Source organism: Argiope bruennichi, chromosome 10, assembly GCF_947563725.1.
Source record: "Argiope bruennichi chromosome 10, qqArgBrue1.1, whole genome shotgun sequence".
In the NCBI taxonomy this organism is placed as follows: Eukaryota; Metazoa; Arthropoda; class Arachnida; order Araneae; family Araneidae; genus Argiope; species Argiope bruennichi.
Genome location: NC_079160.1, coordinates 96,905,491 through 96,929,370, shown reverse-complemented (window position 1 = coordinate 96,929,370; position 23,880 = coordinate 96,905,491). Strand labels below are relative to the sequence as shown.

Genomic DNA, 23,880 nt, shown 5'->3' with positions numbered 1-23,880 from the left:
GCCAGTGTTGCTGTTGTGGATTCAGATTTTTCTGTGCGCCTTCTTGCGGGTTGGAGTATCCGGTTATACGTTATTAATATAAGAATAAAATGATGAATGAAAGTGAAATTACTTAAATATTTTCTTTTGAAGATAAAGCATATTTTGATGTAAATTTTAGAATTTATTTGCCAAAAATTAGGATTGTTCTAGAAAACTTTGTTTTAGTTTTTAATTTCTCTTTTTAATATTACGTGAGTGACATATCTTATAGTGTAATTAAATATTATCTAAGAATCATAATTAAAAATAAGTTTTTTGTGTGTAACATATTAAATTATCTATGAAATTTTGGAATTTTTTTTCAATAATATTTGCATTAAACAATTATAAATCCATTTCAACAGCATTCAACATCAAATCCATAGTTCCTTACATTCTGCATAATACAATGAACTCTAATTATTAAATTTCGTAATTTGTTGAGATATGACAGTATTCTACAGTAGGAATATGTAAAAACTCGTTCTTCGGAAAATGCATTTAAAGTCTTTTTAATGCTTATAAATAAGTATCACTCGCACGTCAATTCTTTGCTATAACTTGGTTTCTAATTGACATGAATATAAAATAAAGATATCACTGGAAACAGAATCGTAGCTATTTTTTGAAACTTCAAAAATAAATAAATAAATAAAAATGCGAATTTTTATCCAATTTATGTTTTTAATTTAGTCAGATAATCTTAATTAACAATAAATGACATAAGAATTTGATTAAAAAATTCTTAAAAACACGTAATAGTGATATATTTTTATTTGAATTATTTTGCATTTTTCAATCTTGGAATCTAATATTTCTCTAATTCATTACAAGAGTATTTCAATGATACAGAAAGAAAAGGTTTAATCATTATTTGCAGAAAATTTACTTTTGACAGTATTAAAATAATTGCATTATCATTGAGAAAACGCATGTGTACAAAAATATAATCATCTACCACATCAAGAAAAAAGTAAAAAAACTGATAACCAAGTTCCATTTTCACGAACGTGAAACAAAATCTAATTAAATAAAAATGTACCTTCTTTTTTAATCACGAATTCCAATTTTCCTATCTAGCTGAATTTGTAAATATTTTTTGAGATAAAAAAGAATTCATCGTTGCACTGATGAACTTCCTATTCATTGCGATAACAAATTCATTCAATTACATTATTCGATATGCCAATAAAATCAAGCAATGTGAATATTAGATTTTTTTTTATATTTACCGTCCGTCATTAACAGTGAATTCTTCCAACATATTCGAAATGCTATAGTAATATTCTAAATTTAAAATGTCTACAAGTATTTAAATAAAAAAAATTTATTCATTTAAGTAAATGAGATCTTAATCAATTAATAATGCAACAAACGTACCAGCTCCTTTAGGAATAACGTTTTCTGCGTCTGTCATTCATTGGGGAGGTTAAAATAATGTTTTTATTAATTAATAATAAACAATGAATAAAAGATTACTAATAAAAACACTTGTTCCCCAATGTTAAAAAGAATAATAATCGAATATACTAATGAGTCTTTATTCTGTGTGTATGAACTGTCTGTTTGTGTCTGACCAGGCTCACTCCCGCTCCTACTCCCCTGTCTTCGAACTATGGGACAGCGTCAACAGAGATCTCTTGCTCTTTTCACTCTCCGATCCAGACCCATGCAAACGACTACCCGACCAGCTCCCTGCTACAGCTCACCATCTATTACCGAAGTTAAGGGCATACCATAACGCCAGGCCTTCATTACCAGGATCATGGAGATAGCCTTGCTGCGCAAGGCGGGTGCTCCGGACAACTTACCATCATCGTCATTGTCTGTTTGTGTTACAGTTTGTTATTAAAAATATTTACGTGTAATTTTTAGTTCAATCACCAAGCATTTGTTTCTATGTCTTTGAATATACAGATATATTCAAGGGTCACGTGAATCACGAACACAAAGAATATGACATGGGTGCTTCTTTGCAGCAAGGCTTATAATAAATGTTCAAGAATTGTAATCATCGACAACAATACATACTTGGTACCCTTGAAGGTATTTTGGGAAACAGTTCCAAAAATGTCAGGCATTTCATGGACCCTTGCAGTCACAATAGATAACTGAGCGACGAAGTATTCAATTCAGAAATGGAGTATTGGTGATAAATGATGGCTTCAGATGCCACTATAAGAAATAATCGATGCTTTTTAAATATGGCGATTGGTGCAGTCATTGAACTAGTTCACCAGGCCCAATCTATCGCTGCAAGATTTCGGAAATCTGCTTTGAAATGAACCGGCGCATCACCATACTGGAACCACACTTGATTACAAACAACATTCGATAGTTTGAAATATTTCTAGTAAAATCCTTGCGAAAAAAATACAAAAATGTGAACCAGTAAGTTGAATTAGCGGAAGATATGAGCTTATGAGGGAATCTTTCACAATATCCGTTCAAACCTTACAGAGATTGCATGTAGATTGGGGATTCTCAGTTGCATGTGCACAATGCTCATACATGAGCATTGTGCACAACGAAATCCCTTTCCTGTGTAAAACGTGCCTTATTTGTAAATAGCACACAAGCTGGAAAATCTGGTTACAGCGCAGAATGTTGCAAAAACCACTGGCAGAATTTTACGCTCAGAGAGCAATTATTTGCTTGCAAAGATTAGGTTCTCAGAATATGGAATAGGCTTACAAGTTTTCCCTTGAAAACCTTCCAAAAAGTGGTCTAACTCATATATTCTCTATGTGCAATAACTTTTTTACTTCTGAGCAGTGTATCCTCTATAATGTTCAAGACAGTTTCTTGCATAGCAGTGTATCCTCTATAATGTTCAAGACAGTTTCTTGCATAGCAGTGTATCCTCTATAATGTTCAAGACAGTTTCTTGCATAGCAGTGTATCCTCTATAATGTTCAAGACAGTTTCTTGCATAGCAGTGTATCCTCTATAATGTTCAAGACAGTTTCTTGCATGGGTGAATGTCATATATTTCTCGTTCCAGTCCTTCAGTCAGAACTGGCGATGAATGAGCTGTTTTCTCAAAAGAGAAAATGCCACAGGCATGAAACATTTTGTGCTGCGGCATAGACAGACATACATCTCAAGTACGATGTCGTCCCCTTTAGCAGAACTATACATTAGATGCATATCTATTTTTTTACTAATTATAAAATTTTCCGTCTGGATAGATGAGTAATTTTATTGCAAATGACGTTTATCTACAGATGCATCAAACCACATATGATAAGGCTCGCTACTCTCAGGTCCAATACAATTATCAATCATTCATAGCTGCTTCGTTTATATAACTACACTTGATCTGAAATTTCAGTATATTTTGTCAACATTACTGCGAAAAAGTACTTCTTCGATATTCTTGTAAATTGCGATATTGTTGTAAATTCGATAAGGTTGTAAATTCGATATTGTTGTAAATTCCATATTGTTGTAAATTACATTCATAGTTTATCTTTTTATATAACTCTTTTTTGTTTTCGTGCCTCAATGCGTCATTTCTAACTGTATATTCCTTACAAAAAATGTACGTTTTCCTTACCAGTACCCTCTCTCTCTATGTCCCGTCACTAGAATACCTTGTATATTTGAAAAATGTTATTGTAAAATAATATAAGGTCACGTGAAAGGTGAGGAACTTTCATAATTTTATACCACTAACAATGTTTTTTTTAAAAAACTCGTTGAATGAATCTTAAATTTTATGGTCTATTTAAGAAGTTTCAGACTTAAGAAATTGTCTGCAAGATTTCTCTTTATATCTATACGCATCTAATTGTCTATTATTTATTTATTTTCTTGGAAAATAATTGGTTTGTCAAAATCAAATTCTGAGGATAAAGATATAATGAAAGGGAATTGGTTGGCTGAAATTAATTCGCCTTTTACGATGATATCTTCAATCGCTATTTACGAGTTCTATTTGTCTATTGGTTGCTGTGCGATTTTTATGCCTTATGAGAACAATATTTGAGACACTCCGTTATGGAAATAACAGACTGTATTCATGCATCTCTCTGACAGCCACTAAACGTAATAGTCTTGCGCTTAAAGTTTGCCAATTAAATCACGATAAAGTCGTTTTTTTCATTTTAAATATTACTTATAAATTTGAAACATTAAACTGAATCAAGTTAAATCAACAAATTATTACTTTCACATGTGTTATAAATAAATAACATAGTTAACCAATACTTAAGGCCTTCAAGTTGAAATTCTCTTAAAAATTCTTTTGATTCCGATTCAAAATATTTCTAACAAATTTGTTGGGGATATTCAAACTGAGCTAATATTTTTTCACTCATTGAATAACTTAAATATTAGTTTGTCTGTTTATGAACTGATTATATGCGTAATTGACATATTAAGCAATCTAATAGTCTCCAAATAATGCAACTATGATTTTTGTGGGTAATAGTATATAGTATTTTGTAGAAAATAATAATTTTATGAGACTTCAAACAAAATAAACCTCTTCATTGGACGTTTTAATGTCAATTGCCTTAAGAAATTTGCTAAAACGATTGTTTAACAGTATCCGATCTCTTAAACAAGCAATACCTTTATATTGGAGATATAAAAAAACATTGAATTGGATAAACATGTTTACTTTTCCGTATATGAGTTTTATGCTTGAGTGGTCAGTTAAGATAAAATCCGTCATCATTGTTGATTAGGAAAGCGGCAGAATGTTTCCGAGCTGAGTGACATGGACTTTGTTTTGTTATAATTCTAACTTTCCCCACTTTTTCTGTAGTATGTACTTCAAATACTTACTAAGTGGTTTTGTTTTCAACAGAAAATTTCTTCAAAGAAGAATATTCTAATATAATAATTTATCGGCATCACGAATGCATGATGCCAACTAAATTGTTAATTCCAAGAACAATGAAAGAACACAATCGAAACCACTCAGCTATTCTTCTAATCTAGATTAAGTAAGCGCTATTTCGGAATCATCTTATTCTTATGTCTCATCCTGAATTTTCCTTTGAGATATTTAAACGGGGCAATAAGGTTAATTTTCGCTTATCCACTGTTAATTCAAGGTCTTATTCCCTCAAATTTTTCAAATTCTTTTTGATATTGTCACTTAGATACTTTAGTGTGGAACGCAATGACACACACAAGAAGTAGAGCTAAACCAATTTATTAACTCAACCCAGAACTGAGAACACAGTGACTGACAGATCTTCTGCTTTTATACTAACAGGGAAAGTTCCAGAATACTTTTCTGGCGACAGTAAGAAAAGTCCAGAACACTTGTCTGGTGAACTAAAGAAATGTCCAGAATCTTCTGGAACATGAAATAAAGGGAAACATAAAAACAAGGAATGAAATATTTACACAAACTGTTAATCACATTGTCTCTAGCGGGATTCGAATTCACTAGCACTTGATTATGAGACCAGTGCTATGAACATTCGGCCATGGAGAGTCGACTGCCTCTTTTCAATGCGACAATATAATGAGAAAGGAAATATCAAGAATATATTTTTAAAAGTGATGTTTGTGGTTTCAGATCAGATACATTGTTTCAATGCTAAACCAGACTATTTATTTTCAAATATAAAGCATTAGAACATACACTGAGCTGCCAAGTTATTAAGGCCACTCCCTCAATATAAAGTTTGGACATCTTTTGTCTTTAATGCTGCATAAATTCTTCTTAGTATGGAACTCTATGAGATGTTGGTAGATGGTATGAGTAATTTGAGACCATATCTGATGAATTGCACTTTCCAGTTCCTTAAGTATTATTGTTGGCATTTGATTTAGCTACTTGATGCTCCGATTGATCTCATCCCACTGATTCTCAACTGGATTTAGGCCTGGGGATTGTGGGGATGGCGCAAGCTCATTTAGTCAGATGAAGTCTATGTCATGGTCTTTGAACCAAATTCGGACAATGCCAGCCTTATGACATGTATGCACTCTCTGCTCGAAGTATACATCCCCAGGGCAGGGTACACCATTAACATAACAGGCATTTGATCTGCTATAACTTTTAATTATCCTTGAGAATTGAGACGTTTTCTCACAATAATCAAAAGATCCGTAGATTCCTAAGGAAACATCTCCCAAACTGTAGTATTACTCCACCATCTTAAAATAACGCAGCAGTGCAGTTAAGGTGTATGTTTTAGTACTGTTTTCTCCACATTTGCGTACTGACATCTGCATGGTGTTCTGAAAACGCAATTCAACGGACCATGTGACACTTCTCCAATAATCTAGCATCCAATACTTGTACTACTTTGTGAATTGGTGATATCTGTTCTTGTTTAACCCAGACAATAGAGACTTTCAAACATGTCGTCGGCTTTCAAAGCTTACATGGTGTAACTTGCGGCCAACATTTCATTCAGAGATCTTTGCAGTAGCTCCTTGATTGAGATTTTCTACAATATGATGCATTATATTTCGAGTTAAATGTTTGCTGAGTATCAAGCGTTTCAACTATTGAATATTGAGAGTCTGGTGGACTCTGGCTAGTTTTCTTTCAGATTGAGCAATTAGAAGCCTGGGACGGCAACAAGCTTGACACCGAGATTGGGTTTTCTGTTTGATAATCCACTCTCTGTAAATCTTAATAATTGCTACTCTCGAGCACTGCACAAGTGCATCTGTTTAGTAGTTTTTGGTTTCGAGATTTCGAGCGTTTACAATCAACCCCATTTGAAATTTAGTAAAATTAAACTAAATTGAGTTTTAAAAAATGCCAATTTCTTCAAAAACAACGCAATGCAGTTAAAGTTTCACCAATCTTGCAATCCCTTTTATAGATATTTCACTCCCATCAGCAATAATACGAACTTATGGCTGATCTGCACGCAAGTGTCAAATAATCATAATAATTTGGTCTCCCCGAGTATTCTTCATTCTATGAAATACTCTTGTAAGAGAGAATTCACTCGACCGATTTCACTCACTTTGTCCTCACGCTTCATATTGAATTTCCAAAAGAGCCAAAAAATCTTTTAAAACAATCGACGGATCTAGAATCCTAACAGAGATATCATCTTAATCCTTATATTTTCAAGAAATTTTAATTTTGTCGCCAAATCGCCAAATGATGACCTTGTCACCGATATTTCATCCTTTAAAATATCAATATAACTCTTAATTAATAACTCTAACTTACAAGGGAACTAATTGCACCAGGAATCAATACTTCAGATTTGTAAGAAAAAAAAAACCTAACCCTGAATTTCTGATGACAGTAAATTGATTCAGAATACAAAATGATCTTAAATTACTTAGTATAAATAAATATAAATTTCAATAAAACTGGTACAGTACTTTTCTTTGTGTATATTTCCGTTCCCACTTCAAATAATTTCGTTTTTTTTAAAAAGAAAAAAAAACATTTCTCTCAAATTTGCCAATTATTTGGTCAGATGGAATTACATGCTGAAAACCAAAGCATAATCTAATTTATGCCACTCCTCTCATTATCACCATTTCTTCATAACGAAATAAACTTACAGAAAGAGCAACAATATCGAAGAAAGAAGCTTGCAATCGGATGGCACATAATGCATCTGATCACAGAGACACCATAATTAGTCAAAACCTCTAAAGTGATGGAGAGAAATGGACCAAAATGAAGGGTATATAATTGATGTTTCCGCCGATGACAATGATAAACGAGACTTGGGCAATAAGGCAATGCAAAATAATAGTTATCTACGAACTCTGGTGGTTAACATGTTAATGAGTGCTTGTCGCTTCGTCTCCAGTCGCATCTTTCTGACTCAATGCAGCCTGGAATATATTTCCTTTGTGAAGTGTTCTTTCCCAGAATTCCTCTGGCGCTAATTTGATCAGCTTCATCACCAGCTGATTGAGTTTAATTGTACCATTCATTAGATCGAGTATATACTGTTCCTTGTCAAATAAAATTCGAGGGGGATGACGAATGCTTGATGAATTGGCAGAAAGATACGAAGCATTTTTTACTATCCATAGTTTTCGCTTTGGATACCTTTAAGGTTTTGTCTGATTTGATTCATTTATACAAGTTAAAAATTAAACAGAATGCTTAAAAATCATACTGCTTAAACATATAGCCCAGATTGATATTTGGCTGTAGGAAATAATGGAATTAAATTCCGTAAAATAAAAACTACAAGCATGTTTTAAACGAAAATGGACATATTTTAAAGATGAGAATTTTTTCTCATAATCTTTACCAATAAGAAATGTGAACATGCGCAAGTGTGTGTCGACACATTGTTAAGAAGGACATATTGATTGATTTACAGCAACCCAATTAGGTACATATTTACGCCGGAAGGTGGGAGGGTGCAAATAGTAGGATTCTTTAGATTTTCATTAGCATTCTAAATAATTAAAAATAATAAAGTGAGATTTTGGCTTAAATAATGAAAAGAGATTTATCAATAACTTTTTAAAAATATAACTGCAACAAACCGATTTTTATCCATTTTAAAATTTAAAGAATTGTTTATCTACTGATACCATTTCTACAGCCGTACAAATTTTATAAATTTTTCTCAATTTCTTTAAATAACTTTTTTTTACATAATTTTCAATGTCAGATTTCTTTTTAAAAATTTATATCAAAACTATTTTTATTATTTCTTTAAATATTTAATGGCTGAACTTTTTTACATTTTTGAAAGTTAAAAATGAAAGATCTGTTTAATATCTATGCTTTTTATATGATGAATAAGAAGGTGAAGTTGCTGTACTGTGAAAATTAGAATTTAGATTACTCCGCCAGTTGATAGTACGAGGGGTGATTCAAAAAAAAAAAAGTTTACAAGCAACAGTATTTGGAAAGTAGAAATTGTGGGTGGGAATATTGTTACCCAGAGTGGAGACAGATGGCGCTAGTTGTCTTAGACCTGTCGTTCGAGCAGATAGTGTTAGTACTGAGACTTAAAAAAGCGACAGAAATGGCAAGACGTCTAGAGAAGTAGTCTCGCACAGAGGTGCAAGCCGTGATACGATTTCTATGGACCAAGAATGTGTCCTCATTGGGCATTCACAGACAAATCGCTGAAGTGTACGGGGACGAAGCAATGAGTAGACAACAGGTGGCGAAATGGTGTCTTTCTTTTGAAGAGAGCAGATAGATTGCTGGAAACGTTTAGGTGGGAGGTCTGGAGCTACCCCCCCCTGCAGCCCCAATTTGGCTCCCAGTGACTATTTCCTTTTCCTGATATTGAAGAAAAACTTATCATATCAGACGGTGTCAAAGACAGTGTCAAACAAGGTTCATATCAGACGGTGATCTTCAAAAAGGTTCTGAGAACTGGCTCTGTAGCCAAGGATCTGATTTTTAGCAAGACAGGTTAAACAAATTGGTTCAGCGGAGTGATAAATGCTTCAACATATGTGGTAATTATATAGAGAAGCACCTGCCACATATGTATCTTAATTACCCTTTGCATCATGTATCTATTGTTGATAAAGTATTTTTCCTTTGCCTTGTAAACTTTTTTTTGGATCACCCCTCGTACTATGATGTCATGTTACTTTACTATTTTAGCTTGGTTCACATACACAAGGAGCAGAACAGAAGGAAGTTATGAATATTAAGGAAGTTTTAAGGAAGTTATGAATATTAGATATGGTAAGAGATTTAATTGAATGTAGACACAACCAATATTCACTATGATAACTAAAAGTCGGCACTATTCAATAAATTCTTCAAACAAACTATAGGTTTACTTTGTAAACATTTTTTTACGATTGAAATGTCAAATAAGTCATTTTTTTCTATGGACAGACATGTAATATAAATATGTCAATTGTACTTTCGATATGTGATTTCAAATTTTCTAATCGTTTTTACCATTTTAATTGAAGCATTTTACCATTATACTTATAATATGCATAAGTCATGTCATGTAAGTCATGTCAAATAAGTCATTTTTTTCTATGGACAGACATGTAATATAAATATGTCAATTGTACTTTCGATATGTGATTTCAAATTTTCTAATCGTTTTTACCATTTTAATTGAAGCATTTTACCATTATACTTATAATATGCATAAGTCATGTCATGTAAGTCATGTCAAATAAGTCATTTTTTTCTATGGACAGACATGTAATATAAATATGTCAATTGTACTTTCGATATGTGATTTCAAATTTTCTAATCGTTTTTACCATTTTAATTGAAGCATTTTACCATTATACTTATAATATGCATAAGTCATGTCATGTAAGTCATGTCAAATAAGTCATTTTTTTCTATGGACAGACATGTAATATAAATATGTCAATTGTACTTTCGATATGTGATTTTAAATTTTCTAATCGTTTTTACCATTTTAATTGAAGCATTTTACCATTATACTTATAATATGCATAAAACAACTACTAAGACAATTATTTTATATCATTTTTCGTAATATAAAGCAAATTTTTATATCATTAATTAAGAAAACGGAACAAAAGCTATTTCTGAATATTTTTCCTTCCATTTCTAGAGCTTTTTAAATACTGTAACACTGAAGCTCAAATCACTGCAGTCAAGAACAAAAGCTGGTTTAATGTACATTATTATAAGCTTGAAAAAATTTATTTATAAAGGTTGTCCCAAAATTAACGCAAGATTTGAATTTTCCACCATTTGAGCTATAAAGAGTTGGTTGCTATCAAAAAACTACTTGACAGCTGATAGTTTAAGGTTGGTAAAAATGGTGCATTACACAACAGAAGAATGTGTTTTCACTGTTGAACAATATTTCAAAAGTAATGGAAGTCTGGTGACCACAGTTCTAAAACTTGAAAATCAACCACCTGGATAATGTGATTTAACACCATTGGATGTCTTTTTATGGGTCAATGTCAATTTCTTTGAATACAAATGTCTAAGCCAACAAACCAGCAAGCATGCGTGCATTGAAGGAAGAAATTCAACTCTGCATCAAGAAATGTAGTCACATTTATGAAAAATGGTGATGAAAAATTTTGACAAAAGAGTGCGTATGTGCCAGCAATTTCATGGAGGCCTTTCCCCCTACGTGTTATTCCATACTTAACCCTATTCTGTGTAATTTAAGATTCAATAAATGTATAAAAATTTAAGGAAAGAAATTATGTGTTTTATGTTTAATAAAAGAATATATGTTTTTAAAAAATTCAAATATTACGTTAACACGTTGTTCGATCGTCTAACGCTCCATTTTTACAAATTCTAAATTATCAGCTGACAAATGGTCTTTTTAACTGGGTTGCCAAACTCTTTGCTGCATGAATGGTGGTAAATTCAAATAATTCGTTAAGTTTTGGGCCACCCTTTATTTTAAGAGCTTTGAGACGAGAAATTTTTTTTTTTTCGTTTTGTAAATGTCAGTGTTTCTATAATATCGATAAATAAGAAAAAAAATCAAATAAAAAAATTGATTTTTATGCCAATTTAGTTGTTTGATAATATTAATGATGCCACTTTGCTTTAAAAGACATTTGTTTTACTTTGTTTTAAAAACACTTAAAAACGTTATGGAGCGAGACTTTGCTTTTCCCCTTGATAATGGTTATAAATAAAAATGAAGAATCTTCAAAAATTTAAGAAACTAGAAAAATTATTGTTGAAAGCGACTCAACTGGATATTTAGTTTTTTAATGTTTTTTTTAGATTTTCAGTTTAATAAAAATTTACCTAACTATTTATTTAATTTATCGCATTTAGAGCTCCTTGGCTATAGAAAATGATCTTTTTTTTAAGAACTACAATTTAAGTACAGTAAAACTCCCAATCGTATAGTTCACCATTGAATCATTTCTCAAAATGATCTGGATTTAAGAAAGAAAATGATTAATTTAAAAACTGGAGTTTTGAAGAAAAAAATATGTTTGCAGTAAAATTTTCTGTAACATTAATTATCCTCTCTTCATTCATTCCAATTAGTTAGAATTCATTATCTTAGAAAATTTAGCTTAGAAAATTAGCTTAGAAAATTCATGTTTTATTTACTTCATTACAAAGATTATCAACAAAGTTTAAACCACGACAGATTTATCTGAAAGTTGACTGTATCTACACATTTCATCTTCCGAAAATATATCATCTTACACATAAGCTAATTAAATATTTATATTTTTTTCGATAAAAATTATGATTTTTCTCTCGTGGAAACAATACGCTTCCATTCCATTTATACTTATTTTTATTAGCTGATATGAACACACAAAATATTTTCCAGACTGCATTCTAAATCACTCATGTTGGAATAAAAATACTAAATTAATTGTGATTTACAGTCTGAAAAAAGAATATATATTACAATTAGCTCTATTTTAATTAGTAAATGTAAGCTTTGTAAAAAATGCTAGATTTGACAAATGCTGATGATTAACTATTAGTTAAGAAATTGTCCTTCTTTATAGGGTGTTCCAGTTGAAGTTTCATAAATTTCAAGGAAATTCTGGGTACAATGAGACTGCTCTTAATCACTCAGTCATGCCGAGACGGAAACATCTTCTTGATTCGATAGATGGCGATACTGAAGATCAAGTTTTTCAACTGTTCTCGTTCTGAATCTTCATTTCGCAATCGAGTAAATCAATATTATTATAATAGAATATATGAATTCGAAATCAGTGAATCAGCTGAGAAATCTATAACACGGTATCTCAGCTGAAGTTTCATAAATTTTTAGGAATTGTAGGCTACACTGAGAGGACACTTAATCACACTGTAATGTTGGGTCAGAAACACACTCTTGACACAGTAGATGGCGTTGCAGTAGCTTAGGTATTTTGATTCTCACTCTTAACCTTCATTTTGTACATGAGCAAAAGATATCGTAGTATAGTGGAATATACAAACTTGGAATCAGAGATTTAGCCTTGTTGGTCTAGTGAATTGATCTGCCACTTACAGGACTTAGTACACTTTTACTTCTTCTGGAAGTGCACAAAATCACTTGCCTACAACTCCAATGATAAATGCTGAGAATCTTACTACATTCTTGTTAGTGGCCTGCTATTTAAATCTGGGAGTATGCAAGAGATGTCCGAGATTGCCCAACTTTCATGATCCGAAGGAACTGTCAACTCTACATTGATGTCAATGGTGTTTTATCTTTGAAATTATTTTTATTTATATTAATATGCAACGAGTCATAAACTGGTACTTTTTATATATTGCAATTTTTATGCTCTTGTATTTTATGTCTACACTCTTATGTCAGATCCGGATTTGCTATTGAATAGGTTTATGTCATCTCTGCTAGAAGTCAGTAAGATTGTAGTTAAGACACCTTGAAAATAAAAAGTAATTAAAAATAATACGAAAACAATAATTATTATAAAAAAATAATTTTTCAAGTATCATTTGTCATCCCATGTTCTCATAAGTTTAAAAAGAAAATGAAAGCAAAATGATGTACGAATTTTAATCATTTCTAAGAAATCATATATATTATGTCTGTTTCAGCATTCGAATAACAACCTAAAAATCCAGCCTTTTAGACAAAAGTTGGTTACTTGTATTCTTTATATATCATCTTTAATTAAAGCAAAATTTTAATTTACATTTTAAATATATGTCATAAATAACATCACTAATTAAAGCCAAATATTTCATCGTTGAAAATTTTTATTATCTTTTAAGAATAATGATACTTAACAAAGATCACTTTTCACACTTGATTTAATTAAATTTCATGAAAACCTTTCCAGAATATAAAATTTAAACCCAACTTTCATTTTACTTTTGTCTCTTATTATGCTAAATTTATTTATTATAGTCAGACCATTTAATCATGTGCCAAGAATTTGCTTTATAAGAAGGACGTCCTTTGATGTCCTTTACATATTATATATGAAGCAAAGACCTTCAGTCTTTGTAAACTTAGGATAATGTGGAGAACTTTTCCGTCCTATTTTTAAGTGGAATGCTATTGTTTGAAGTCTCAAAGATATTAAAATTAATATAAACAAATTACTTCCAGCGATTTTTGTTGCTCGTATTTTGAAAATCGTATCTTTTTCTTTTTTGTGAACGTAGCTTTAATAAATGTAAACGAGTCGTCGAGCCTAAAAATGCTTCCTGAATTTAATTAAAGCAGGGAATCAATAAAACAATGTTGTTATTATTTTTGAAAGAATATTTCTGTTGGAAACATGGGGTAAAACTAAGTATTTTATAGTAATAACATCCCTAGCTGCCAAAGGCGACCAATGGCAGCTAGGAATGATATTAGCTAATGGTCATTAAAATATTAGTATTAATTTAATCATGCCCACCAACTTTAATGAATTACATTTTATCAGAATAAAAATAAAGTCTTATTTTAAATTATGCTTGAACAACAAATATAGAAAACATTTTTATTTGCTTGCCATGGCTACAAATAAAAATAAAACTGTAATATAAAATAATAATGTAAAATAAAACTGTAATATAAAATAATAATGTAAAATAAAACTGTAATATAAAATAATAATGTAAAATAAAACTGTAATATAAAATAATAATGTGAAATAAAACTGTAATATAAAATAAAACTGTAGTGTAAAAAAACTGAAATATAAAATAAAACTGTAATGTAAAATAGAACTGTAATATAAAATAAAACTAGTATAAAAAACTGTAATATAAAATAAAACTCTAAAATAAAAAACGTAATTTAAAATAAAACAGTAATATAAAAAACGTAATATAAAATAAATCTGCAATATAAAAAAGTAATATAAAATAAAACTATAATATAATAAACGTATATAAAATAAAGTCATAATATAAAAAAGTAATTTAAAATAAAATAGTAATATAAAATAAATCTGCAATATAAAAAAGTAATATAAAAAATACTGTAATATAAAATAAATCTACAATATAAAAAAGTAATATAAAATAAAATTGTAATATAAAAAAATACTGTAATATAAAAAAAAAAACTTAATCTATACTTATAATAAAGCTCAATGTGTGTGTGTGTGTGTGTTGGCGCTCTACAGGCCAGGTCATTTGACATACAGCTATCAAATTTGGTACATGTATACCTTAGAGGTCGGGAATGTGCACCTGGGGTCCCTTTTTTTGAAATTTTAATTAGAATTTTAATTATTAATTAAAAACTAACTTTCCCGCCAAAAAATCTTTTATTTTCCCCACCGCCAACTTTTCCGCCAAAAAAATCTTCCATTTTCGCCACCGCCAAATGAGTAAGGCTTCCGGGGTTTTTTTCTCCCAACAGTAATGAGGCTAGGGTTAGTATTTTTCGGCGGATTATTTCAAACGATTCTGTTTATTTTCTTAATGTTTGATGCATTTAAAATTAAACATTGTTAATTAATCGATCCTTCAGATTCATTCTGAAGAACTTTTGAATAAAAATAAAACAGAATAAAGGAAATTAAAAATTTCTAATCCGCATAGCGTTACCCCAACTGGCGTAGAAAAAAAATAACGTATTTGCGTTACGTAACTGGCGTTGAAAATTCACGCATGCGCTTTGTGTTCTGAATTTCGCATTGTGTTGACGAATTATTATCAACCGATGCGGACTGGATTTAAATTTTTTTTAGGTTCGTTGCATGTTTTTGTAATTAAAATGTATTTATGTTAGTTATATATTTTTTGTATATGCTTATAGTTTTAAGTGCATCGTTTTTTAAGTAGTTTTTTTAAAACCTGTTTTAAACCGTCTATTTTAAACGATTCGTTTCATTTTCTTAGTGTTTGATGCATTTAAAAGTAAACATTGTTAATGAATCGATCTGCTCATGATGAATCTAAGAAAATTTTGTTGACAAATTCTTGAGATAATACGTAAATTGAAAAGGATATTCTTTAGTGCCCATAAAGTTTAAACGCTGAGTGACTCTATTTTCATTAATCAGATTATAAAAAAATTCTTTGTTTCAGTAAAAAATATTATTATATTAATTGCAGATTAATTCTTTCCACTTTAATTTAAAACATAAATTCTACGGGTGTTAACAGAAAATTAGAGAGATACATATTACGTTATGACTGAAGGCCTTTATAATATTATAAGTGAATTATATGACTATCAAAATTTGAAGTTTTAAAATATTTCGTCGACAAATTCTTGAGATATTACATAAATTAAGAAAGATATTTTTTAGTTCCCATAAGGTTTAAATGCTCAGTGACTCTGTTTTCGTTAATCATGTTATTAAAAAAATTAACATTTATTGACGAACACGAATACACTGATATTCACCGTTACTCTGATTAGATATTATAAAATCTGAATAGATAAACATAAACGTGTAAACAGCTGTGCGCCGGTTTCTATGGCAACACAGCTGGAAAGGGAAAAGAAGTTTCCGAAGAAAATTCACGCATGCGCATTGTTCTGATTGTTGTCATGACAACCACTTTCAACAGACGATTTAAATTATTTTTAGGTGAGTTACATGCTTTTGTAATTAAATTGTATTTATGTTAGTTATATATTTTTTTGTATATGCTTATAGTTTTAATTACATCGTTTTTTAAGTAGTTTTTTTAAACCTGTTTTAGACCGATTATTTTAAACGATTCATTTTATTTTCTTAGTGTTTGATGCATTTAAAAATAAACATTGTTCATTAATCGATCTGTTCATGATGAATCCGCGAAAATTTTGTTGACAAATTCTTGAGATATTACATAAATTAAGAAAGATATTCTTTAGTGTCCATAAAGTTTAAACGCTCAGTGACTCTATTATCAGTAACCACATTATTAAAAAAAATGCTTTGTTTCAGTAAAAAATATTATTATATTAATTGCAGATGAATCATTTACACTTTAATTTAAAGCATAAATTCTACGAGGGGTAACAGAAAATTAGAGAGATACATATCACGTTATGACTGAAGGCCTTTATAATATTATGAGTGAATTATATGACTATCAAAATTTGAAGTTTTAAAATATTTTGCTGAAGAATCTATTAAAGTTGGAATTGCATAAAATATTTAATTATTAAAATTTTAACGAACATTAAGATTGGCGAACCGGCTGGTCGCCAAAGGCGGCTAGTATAAAATAAAACTGTAATGTAGAATGAAACTACAATAATAAAATAAAACTATAATAAAACTGTTTGGCAATATTTCACGAGATATTGTGGCTGGGGATTCTTGCAAAGTTTTATTTTATGATATCCCTCAAGATTTTAGGTGAGTTGTGGTGTGTGTATCTAATGAAGTATCAATGGCCTTGATATAAAATTTAAAAAAAAATGAAATCAATATTGGGTTCTAGATTTAGGACATTGCGAAATTTTTCGCTAAGAAAATGTACAATGAAGTTGCACGAAATTTTTCGCTAAGAAAATGTACAACGAAGTTACATTTTTGATATTTTTATAGAAAATTTATGGCGGTTTGAGGAGCAAGCAATCGCCTGTAACGTGAAGGTCATGCCCTTACATTTGAAAAACCAACTTTTGAAATTGGCAGAGTTTTTTTATGGCGTGAAATATCTCACAAGGATTTCCCAGTAGAGATAGTATAGTAGAGTTTTTTTAAATTTATCTCTAAAATAGAGGATTTAGAGGTGACAACCTCTGGTGTCATATTTCGGAATCTGTACAAAAAAAAATCTTTTATGGCAATTGGTGTTTGAAAACAAATTATATAATTATCTTCATGTATATTGCAAATTTTTTTTAATGAAGGTAAAATGCCATTAGAAAACCCAATTTTTTAAAAAATATTTGAGCAGCAAATCTTATCACAAGTTTGAAGTTTGAATATACTGAAAAAAGCAAAGGGACTTTGCATACCATTGAAGTGTAGATAAAGGAAATAAAGGAACTTCGAAAAAAAGTGACTGCTTTTGATATTTCTTCTTGAATAATGTATTTTATTAAATAATGAAATTAGAAAAATTTATTTTAGAGCGTGCTATTACGTTTACTGGTAAATTACAAAATTTCCAAAAGAGGTAAAGAATTTTGAGAAAGTTTTACATAAATAAATTCATATAATTCGATTTTCGAGTCTGTTCTTAAATTACTTTGACTTACAAAAACTATAACTAAAATCCCAAAAGAAAGAATGAAAACACTTGCCTTTCTTTTATAGTAAGAACTTTAGAAAAAACAAAAGGAAAATGAAGTTCTTAAATTTGCATATTGAACTGAAACGATTTCAGCATGCCAAAAGGTACGCTCAAACTGTGAATTTTGAATCTAGCTAATGGTTTTGCGAGTGCACAAAAACTGCGCATGAATACGAATGCAAATACTATTTTAGGAATTTTTTTCAATGGCTGAAGAAAAATTCTTTGGAAATTTTAAAAATATTTGCTTTAGTACCGGCAATGAATGAAAGATTATTTTTAATTTCTTCTTTTCTTCTTTTATCTGCAGTATATTCCTACAAAGCTTATGAATATCTTTGAAAATGTATAAAGAAGTATTATTAACGTCATTTGGATATTGGCATTGGAGTAAGTATGTCCCAGAATACATTAAATGATACCTGAATATTAAGTAGTTAATCGTGCAAATATATTTTTCCGAAGATATTACTATTTTCAAAAATTCTGTTTGGGAATAATATAGAAGGGAAAATTCAGCCGACATACCAGGATTTGTTCAGCTAACTCATGGTACTCAAATATCCAGATTTTGTATTTACTAAATGCTACCAAACAAGCTCAAACTGTTGAACAGAGCATGTCTAATTGAATTGTCAAATCCTTTATCGCTTATCAAGAATTAGACTTAACTAACGATCACTATTTGTTGTTGCGACATTCAAGGGAATCATTTCACTAGATTTTATCCCGGATCTGAATTTTCTGAACCACCATAGTATTTATCAGATTTTATTCAATTCCAGATCCAAATATTGTGTTGATATCCATGGCAACATTTGCAGTGAGGTGGTCTAGCTTGAACTTGTAAAGAAATGTGGTTCGTCTGCAGCTTATGTCCCTATTATAACTATTCATTGATATAATCATTCCAAAAATCTTTCTAACAGTAACTTGTATGCATATATAGATATTTTATCTTCATGATCTGTACTATTTGCGTATTCTGTAAATATTTAATATCCAGAATCTTGAAATCCATCTCATTTGCGCAAACCGAATAAATATCACTTGAAAATATATTTTTAAGTAATGTCTCTTTATTTAAGAGTCTGTTTTGTAGGATGTATGTTTTTCTTCCATAACTAATTATAAATTATTACAGTTTGCTACTGCGTCCTCTTCCTTTTTGTGGGCAATGTAATTTAACAGGAAAAATATTAGCACAGAATGAAAATTTGTTAAATTAAATACGATTCTTAAATTTCTTAAAATCCAATTAGAACTACTAATAAATGCTTATTTCGTCCCTTCCTTATTTTATAAACTGCATAAAGTTCTGGCTTCTGATCACTGATGTTTTTTTCAAAGTTCATTCCATCAAAAGAATATTAACACATATTTTAAAAAAGTTTTTTAAAATTTAATTCTATTAAAAGAACATTCACAAACATTTTTTGATATTTGTTAAAAGTTAATGTTATAAAAAGATTTATTCACATAATTTTTTGATTGTTGAAAAAAATTAATTCCATCCAAAGAATATTCACATATGTGTTTTGATGTTTTTCGAAGCTAATTTTATCAAAAGATTTATTCACATAATTTTTTGATTGTTGAAAAAAGTTAATTCCATCAAAAGAATATTCACATATGTGTTTTGATGTTTTTCGAAGTTAATTTTATCAAAAGAATATTCACGTATATTTTTTAAATATTTTTTTGGCAGTTAATTCCATGAAAAGAATATTCACATGCATTTCGGAAATCATGAACATGACTTCCTAAAAATCCTGCCAATGAAATGCACATTGAACACAATATTCTAATTTGAAAATAATTACCATTTAAAATTTTCTTTCGCTTACTTTTTACTAGTAATTTAAAATGCATGTAAGCTTTAAATAATAAAATAATTTGATTCCAATTAAAAGGTAATTAGAACCAAATGTAATTTATAAAACAATATGGGAGATGTGTTAAATTATCTATTTCTATTTAATAATGCGTCGATTCTGAATTACAAGGGTCGTGAAAGTATGAATAAATGAACTTTTAATTCAATGGGCATTCTCAAGTAATGACCATATCTTATATATTTATAGTACTTTACATAAATTTATAGTAATTCTTAAAGCAAAAGAACCAATCAAACCGAACCTAATCACTTGACTTTCTTCGCCAGTGTTTATCTAACTCGAAAGTTCATTACATTTATATAAGCAATAAACTGTCGTTTCTCTCCTATTACCACTGATTTTCAAGAGAAAATCTGAAATACTATTTTACTCAATAACCATAGAAGAGAATATCTTGCGGATTTTCTTCAGACCCAACCTTTGAATCAAAATTTTCCAATTCTTATGTTATATAAAAACTTATGCTTCCTACAAATGACAAACACGGTCGTATAAATATCATCAACCATCATTTGGAGGGAAATAAAATGTTAACATAGCTCCATGGTCTCAGAAATTAAACTGATTCTGCCATTTTTTGAAAATTTGACTTATTTAATACTATAGTGTAATGTCTTGATCTAGACTGATCAAATAACGAAGCAGAATTTCCATACAATTCTTTATTTTACAGCCCTATATATACAAAAGATCAAGTTATTCTAATCTTGGTTAAATAAATAGTTATTTACACCTGTAATAGGAGACACAACAGTCGAAGTCGAAGGTTTATCTTGAAACTCAGTTCTCCATCAATACGGAGAAACAATACCACATGGAACTAACAGGTTGTTAGTGAGCATGACCATTCCAGGGGTAGTTCTCGGAATCCGAACTCGTGGGCGTAGTCCAACAGTTTGCCTGAAATTCATTTCTTCTCCTTTGCCTAAACAAAAATCTCCACACGTTATTTAGACGACAATCTCCGCCTCTTAATTTACATTGGTCATTTGAGTTCTCTTTCGGCCATTCGGGGTTCAGCAATATGCTCCCTCAGCGGAGCCAGTCGGTCGTGGAAAGATCCTTTTAGTGATGCACCTTTCATAACTGACTATTCTGGAACACAGAGTTATCATAGTCCTTTCACAATGAGAAACATTTAGCATCCAGATGTTTGGACACCCCTTTCTCTTTGAATGTACTATCAATATCTCTTGGACGAGGAATTCCCACATGTGGTCTTTCAATGTAGTCGCTAATGCAAAGTGGGGTGGTTCGCCAAATGCGAAACCACCCAGATGAAAAGATCCACCATCTGGCTATCTCGAGGAGTTTAGTAAGTAATAGCGACGAGACAGCTGGCTGTAAATGTCTTATCATACTCTAGAAATGTCTTATCATACTATCATATACTAGGAAACGGGGAATGTTACAATAGGGTTGACTAAGATTTTGAAATTGTATTAAATTTATACATAAGTTTCACATTGGTCAGTTTTATAGATTTCTGCTGTTCTTGATTTCCTCTATTCATTTCGTTATTGCTGGAGATTTCTAATTCTGTCACTCGACCCTTCACTAGAAATAAGCCATTATCAGAATCATTGGTATAAATATTTCCAAAATAATATTTAAAAATTTCTATATCAAAGTTTGATTTCAAAGAGAAAAATTCAGATTATTCATAGTTACTTTCAATTTCACTGTGCACACCTTTCGGAACCTTTATTTTTGCTATTTTAGAGTATTTATTTAAAGGTATTTTAAAAATAGAAAATGCATAATTACACTGAAACGCAATTTGTGAAATATTATTTCAGATTCTTTATATCTTATAAATCTTAGACTAAAACTTAGTATAATACAAGATCAGCATAATTCTTTGATATGGCAACTGAAAATGATTAATATATGCCGTCATTATATTATTACTATGTTGATGGAGGTAATGCAGAGCAAGCCAGGAGCTAAGGAAAATAATCGGAAAAACGAGCAAAACAATTTTTTTTCACGGGAAAAATTTCAATCCTTTATTTCGAATCCTTTATTTATTTATATTGTGTATATTCTTTCCGATTTTTTAGTATTCCTCCATAACATGGCCATTTTACATCATTAAGAATTTGAAATATTGCTCCCTTGCGCAGTTAGTATCATGGTATAAAAGAGAATTTCACAGATTTTTTTTGGTTCATGAATGAATGCCACCTCATTGATCTCGTCTTAGTTACGATTTGGCAACTTTGTGTCAGACAAACGAAACTTCCTGAAGATCGAAATACTTTTGTCATGAAAGCTATAAAGTCAAATAGTCGAGTTGAGTCGAAAAATGTTCAGTGAAATCTCTCTTTGTAATGTGCTTCGCCAATTTATTCCTTCTGGGCGCTTCGTGTTGTTGTGATTGTTTAATAACTTGCATAATGCTGATAATGGCAAGTTCTGATTTGTCTACGCTTTGTCTGTGATTTGTTACCTATGTTTTATATTTTCGTTTAGAAAAAAGTACTATTATCCATTACTGAGCCTGTTGGATTTTTCAAAATACACCAATCGAATGGATTATTCCGTAACAATATTTTTGTTGTTTTATGGACGATTGTCAGAATATATTTTGATTACCTTCTTTTAGGTTCTTTGATTTTCTTTCCGTCTCTAGCATGCAATATTAGTATCAATGTACAGTATGTTCATTAATTATTGTCGGGGTTTCCGTACCTCATAACTTTCGAATAAAAAATATTGCGCAAAAATCGATTACGTATTCGTAAATTACAACTCAAAGAATTTTACGTGGCAACAATGCGATCTTAGCGCATTTGCAGTCTGGGTAATTATGACGTCATAAATAAAAATGGTGACCGTGCAAGAAAAAACAATGTGTATATTGTGGTTTTTCGAAACTAAATCAGTCATAACTACTCAACGTCGTTTCAAGACCACGTACAAGAAAGATCCCCCTTTGGATAATTCTATCAGACGCTGGTTAACACAGTTTCAGGAAACTGGCAACGAAAGGGAGCGGGAAGACCGAACACTTCGCAGGAAAATGTTGATCGCATCCAAGAAACGTTTACTCGCAGTCCACGAAAATCAACGAGACAAGCAGTTATGCAGTTACATATGCCGCATACGACGATATGGAACGTTCTCCATAACCGCCTTCATCTGAATGCCTACAAAGTGCAAATTGTGCAAGCTTTACACTCGAATGATAAACCACGTCGTTTTGAGTTCGCTGAACAAATTTTGACTCGAATTGAGAATGATGAAAATTACCTTCTGAAATGGTTCTTCAGTGACAAATCCACTTTTCAGAAAAAGTGGATAAACATTCACTGTGTCAGAAAAAGTAAATAAACATAATTGTAGAATATGGGCTCGGAGAACCCGCACGATTATCAAGAATTGGAAAGAGATAACCTAAAGGTGAATGTTTGGTGCGCTTTATCACATACTGAAGTTACTGGACATTTCTTCTTTGCTGAAACAACAATAAAGTCCGTGACATACCTTGACATGCTGGAGATGTATGCGGTTCCTCAGATGAAGCAACATCAGACAGATGTGATATTTTAACAGGATGGTGCACCCCCACATTGGGGCATGATTGTACGTGACTTTTTAGACGAGAACTTTCCCGACAGGTGGTGTGGAAGAGATGAACCAATTCCATGGCCTAATAGATCACCAGATATAACACCGCTGGACTTCTTTCTATGGGGGTTTGTCAAGAACATTGTGTACAAGACCCCTGTGCCCTCCCTTGATGAACTGAAGCGCAGAATTGTTACTGCGATCCAAAATGCTACCCCTTAAATGCCGGAGAACACTCGGAAGGAAATCGAATTTCGTCTCGATGTCTTACGAACCACGAAGGGCAGCCATGTGCAATTTCATTAATCTTTTAAATATCATTAATAAAATTCTTTGAGTTGTAATTTACGAACACAT

The 23,880-nt window shown here is 30.8% G+C and overlaps 1 protein-coding gene across 1 annotated transcript in view; it reads right to left on the bottom strand.

Moving 5' to 3' along the window:
- Positions 1 to 23,602, bottom strand: part of LOC129987666 (lipoprotein lipase-like) — a 58,707-nt gene extending 35,105 nt beyond the window's left edge. The window contains exon 1 of the mRNA XM_056095621.1: positions 23,440 to 23,602. Coding sequence (XP_055951596.1) covers positions 23,440 to 23,602 — 163 coding nt within the window. The remainder of the gene's footprint in view (positions 1 to 23,439) is intronic.
- Between the last annotated feature and the right edge of the window lie 278 nt (positions 23,603 to 23,880).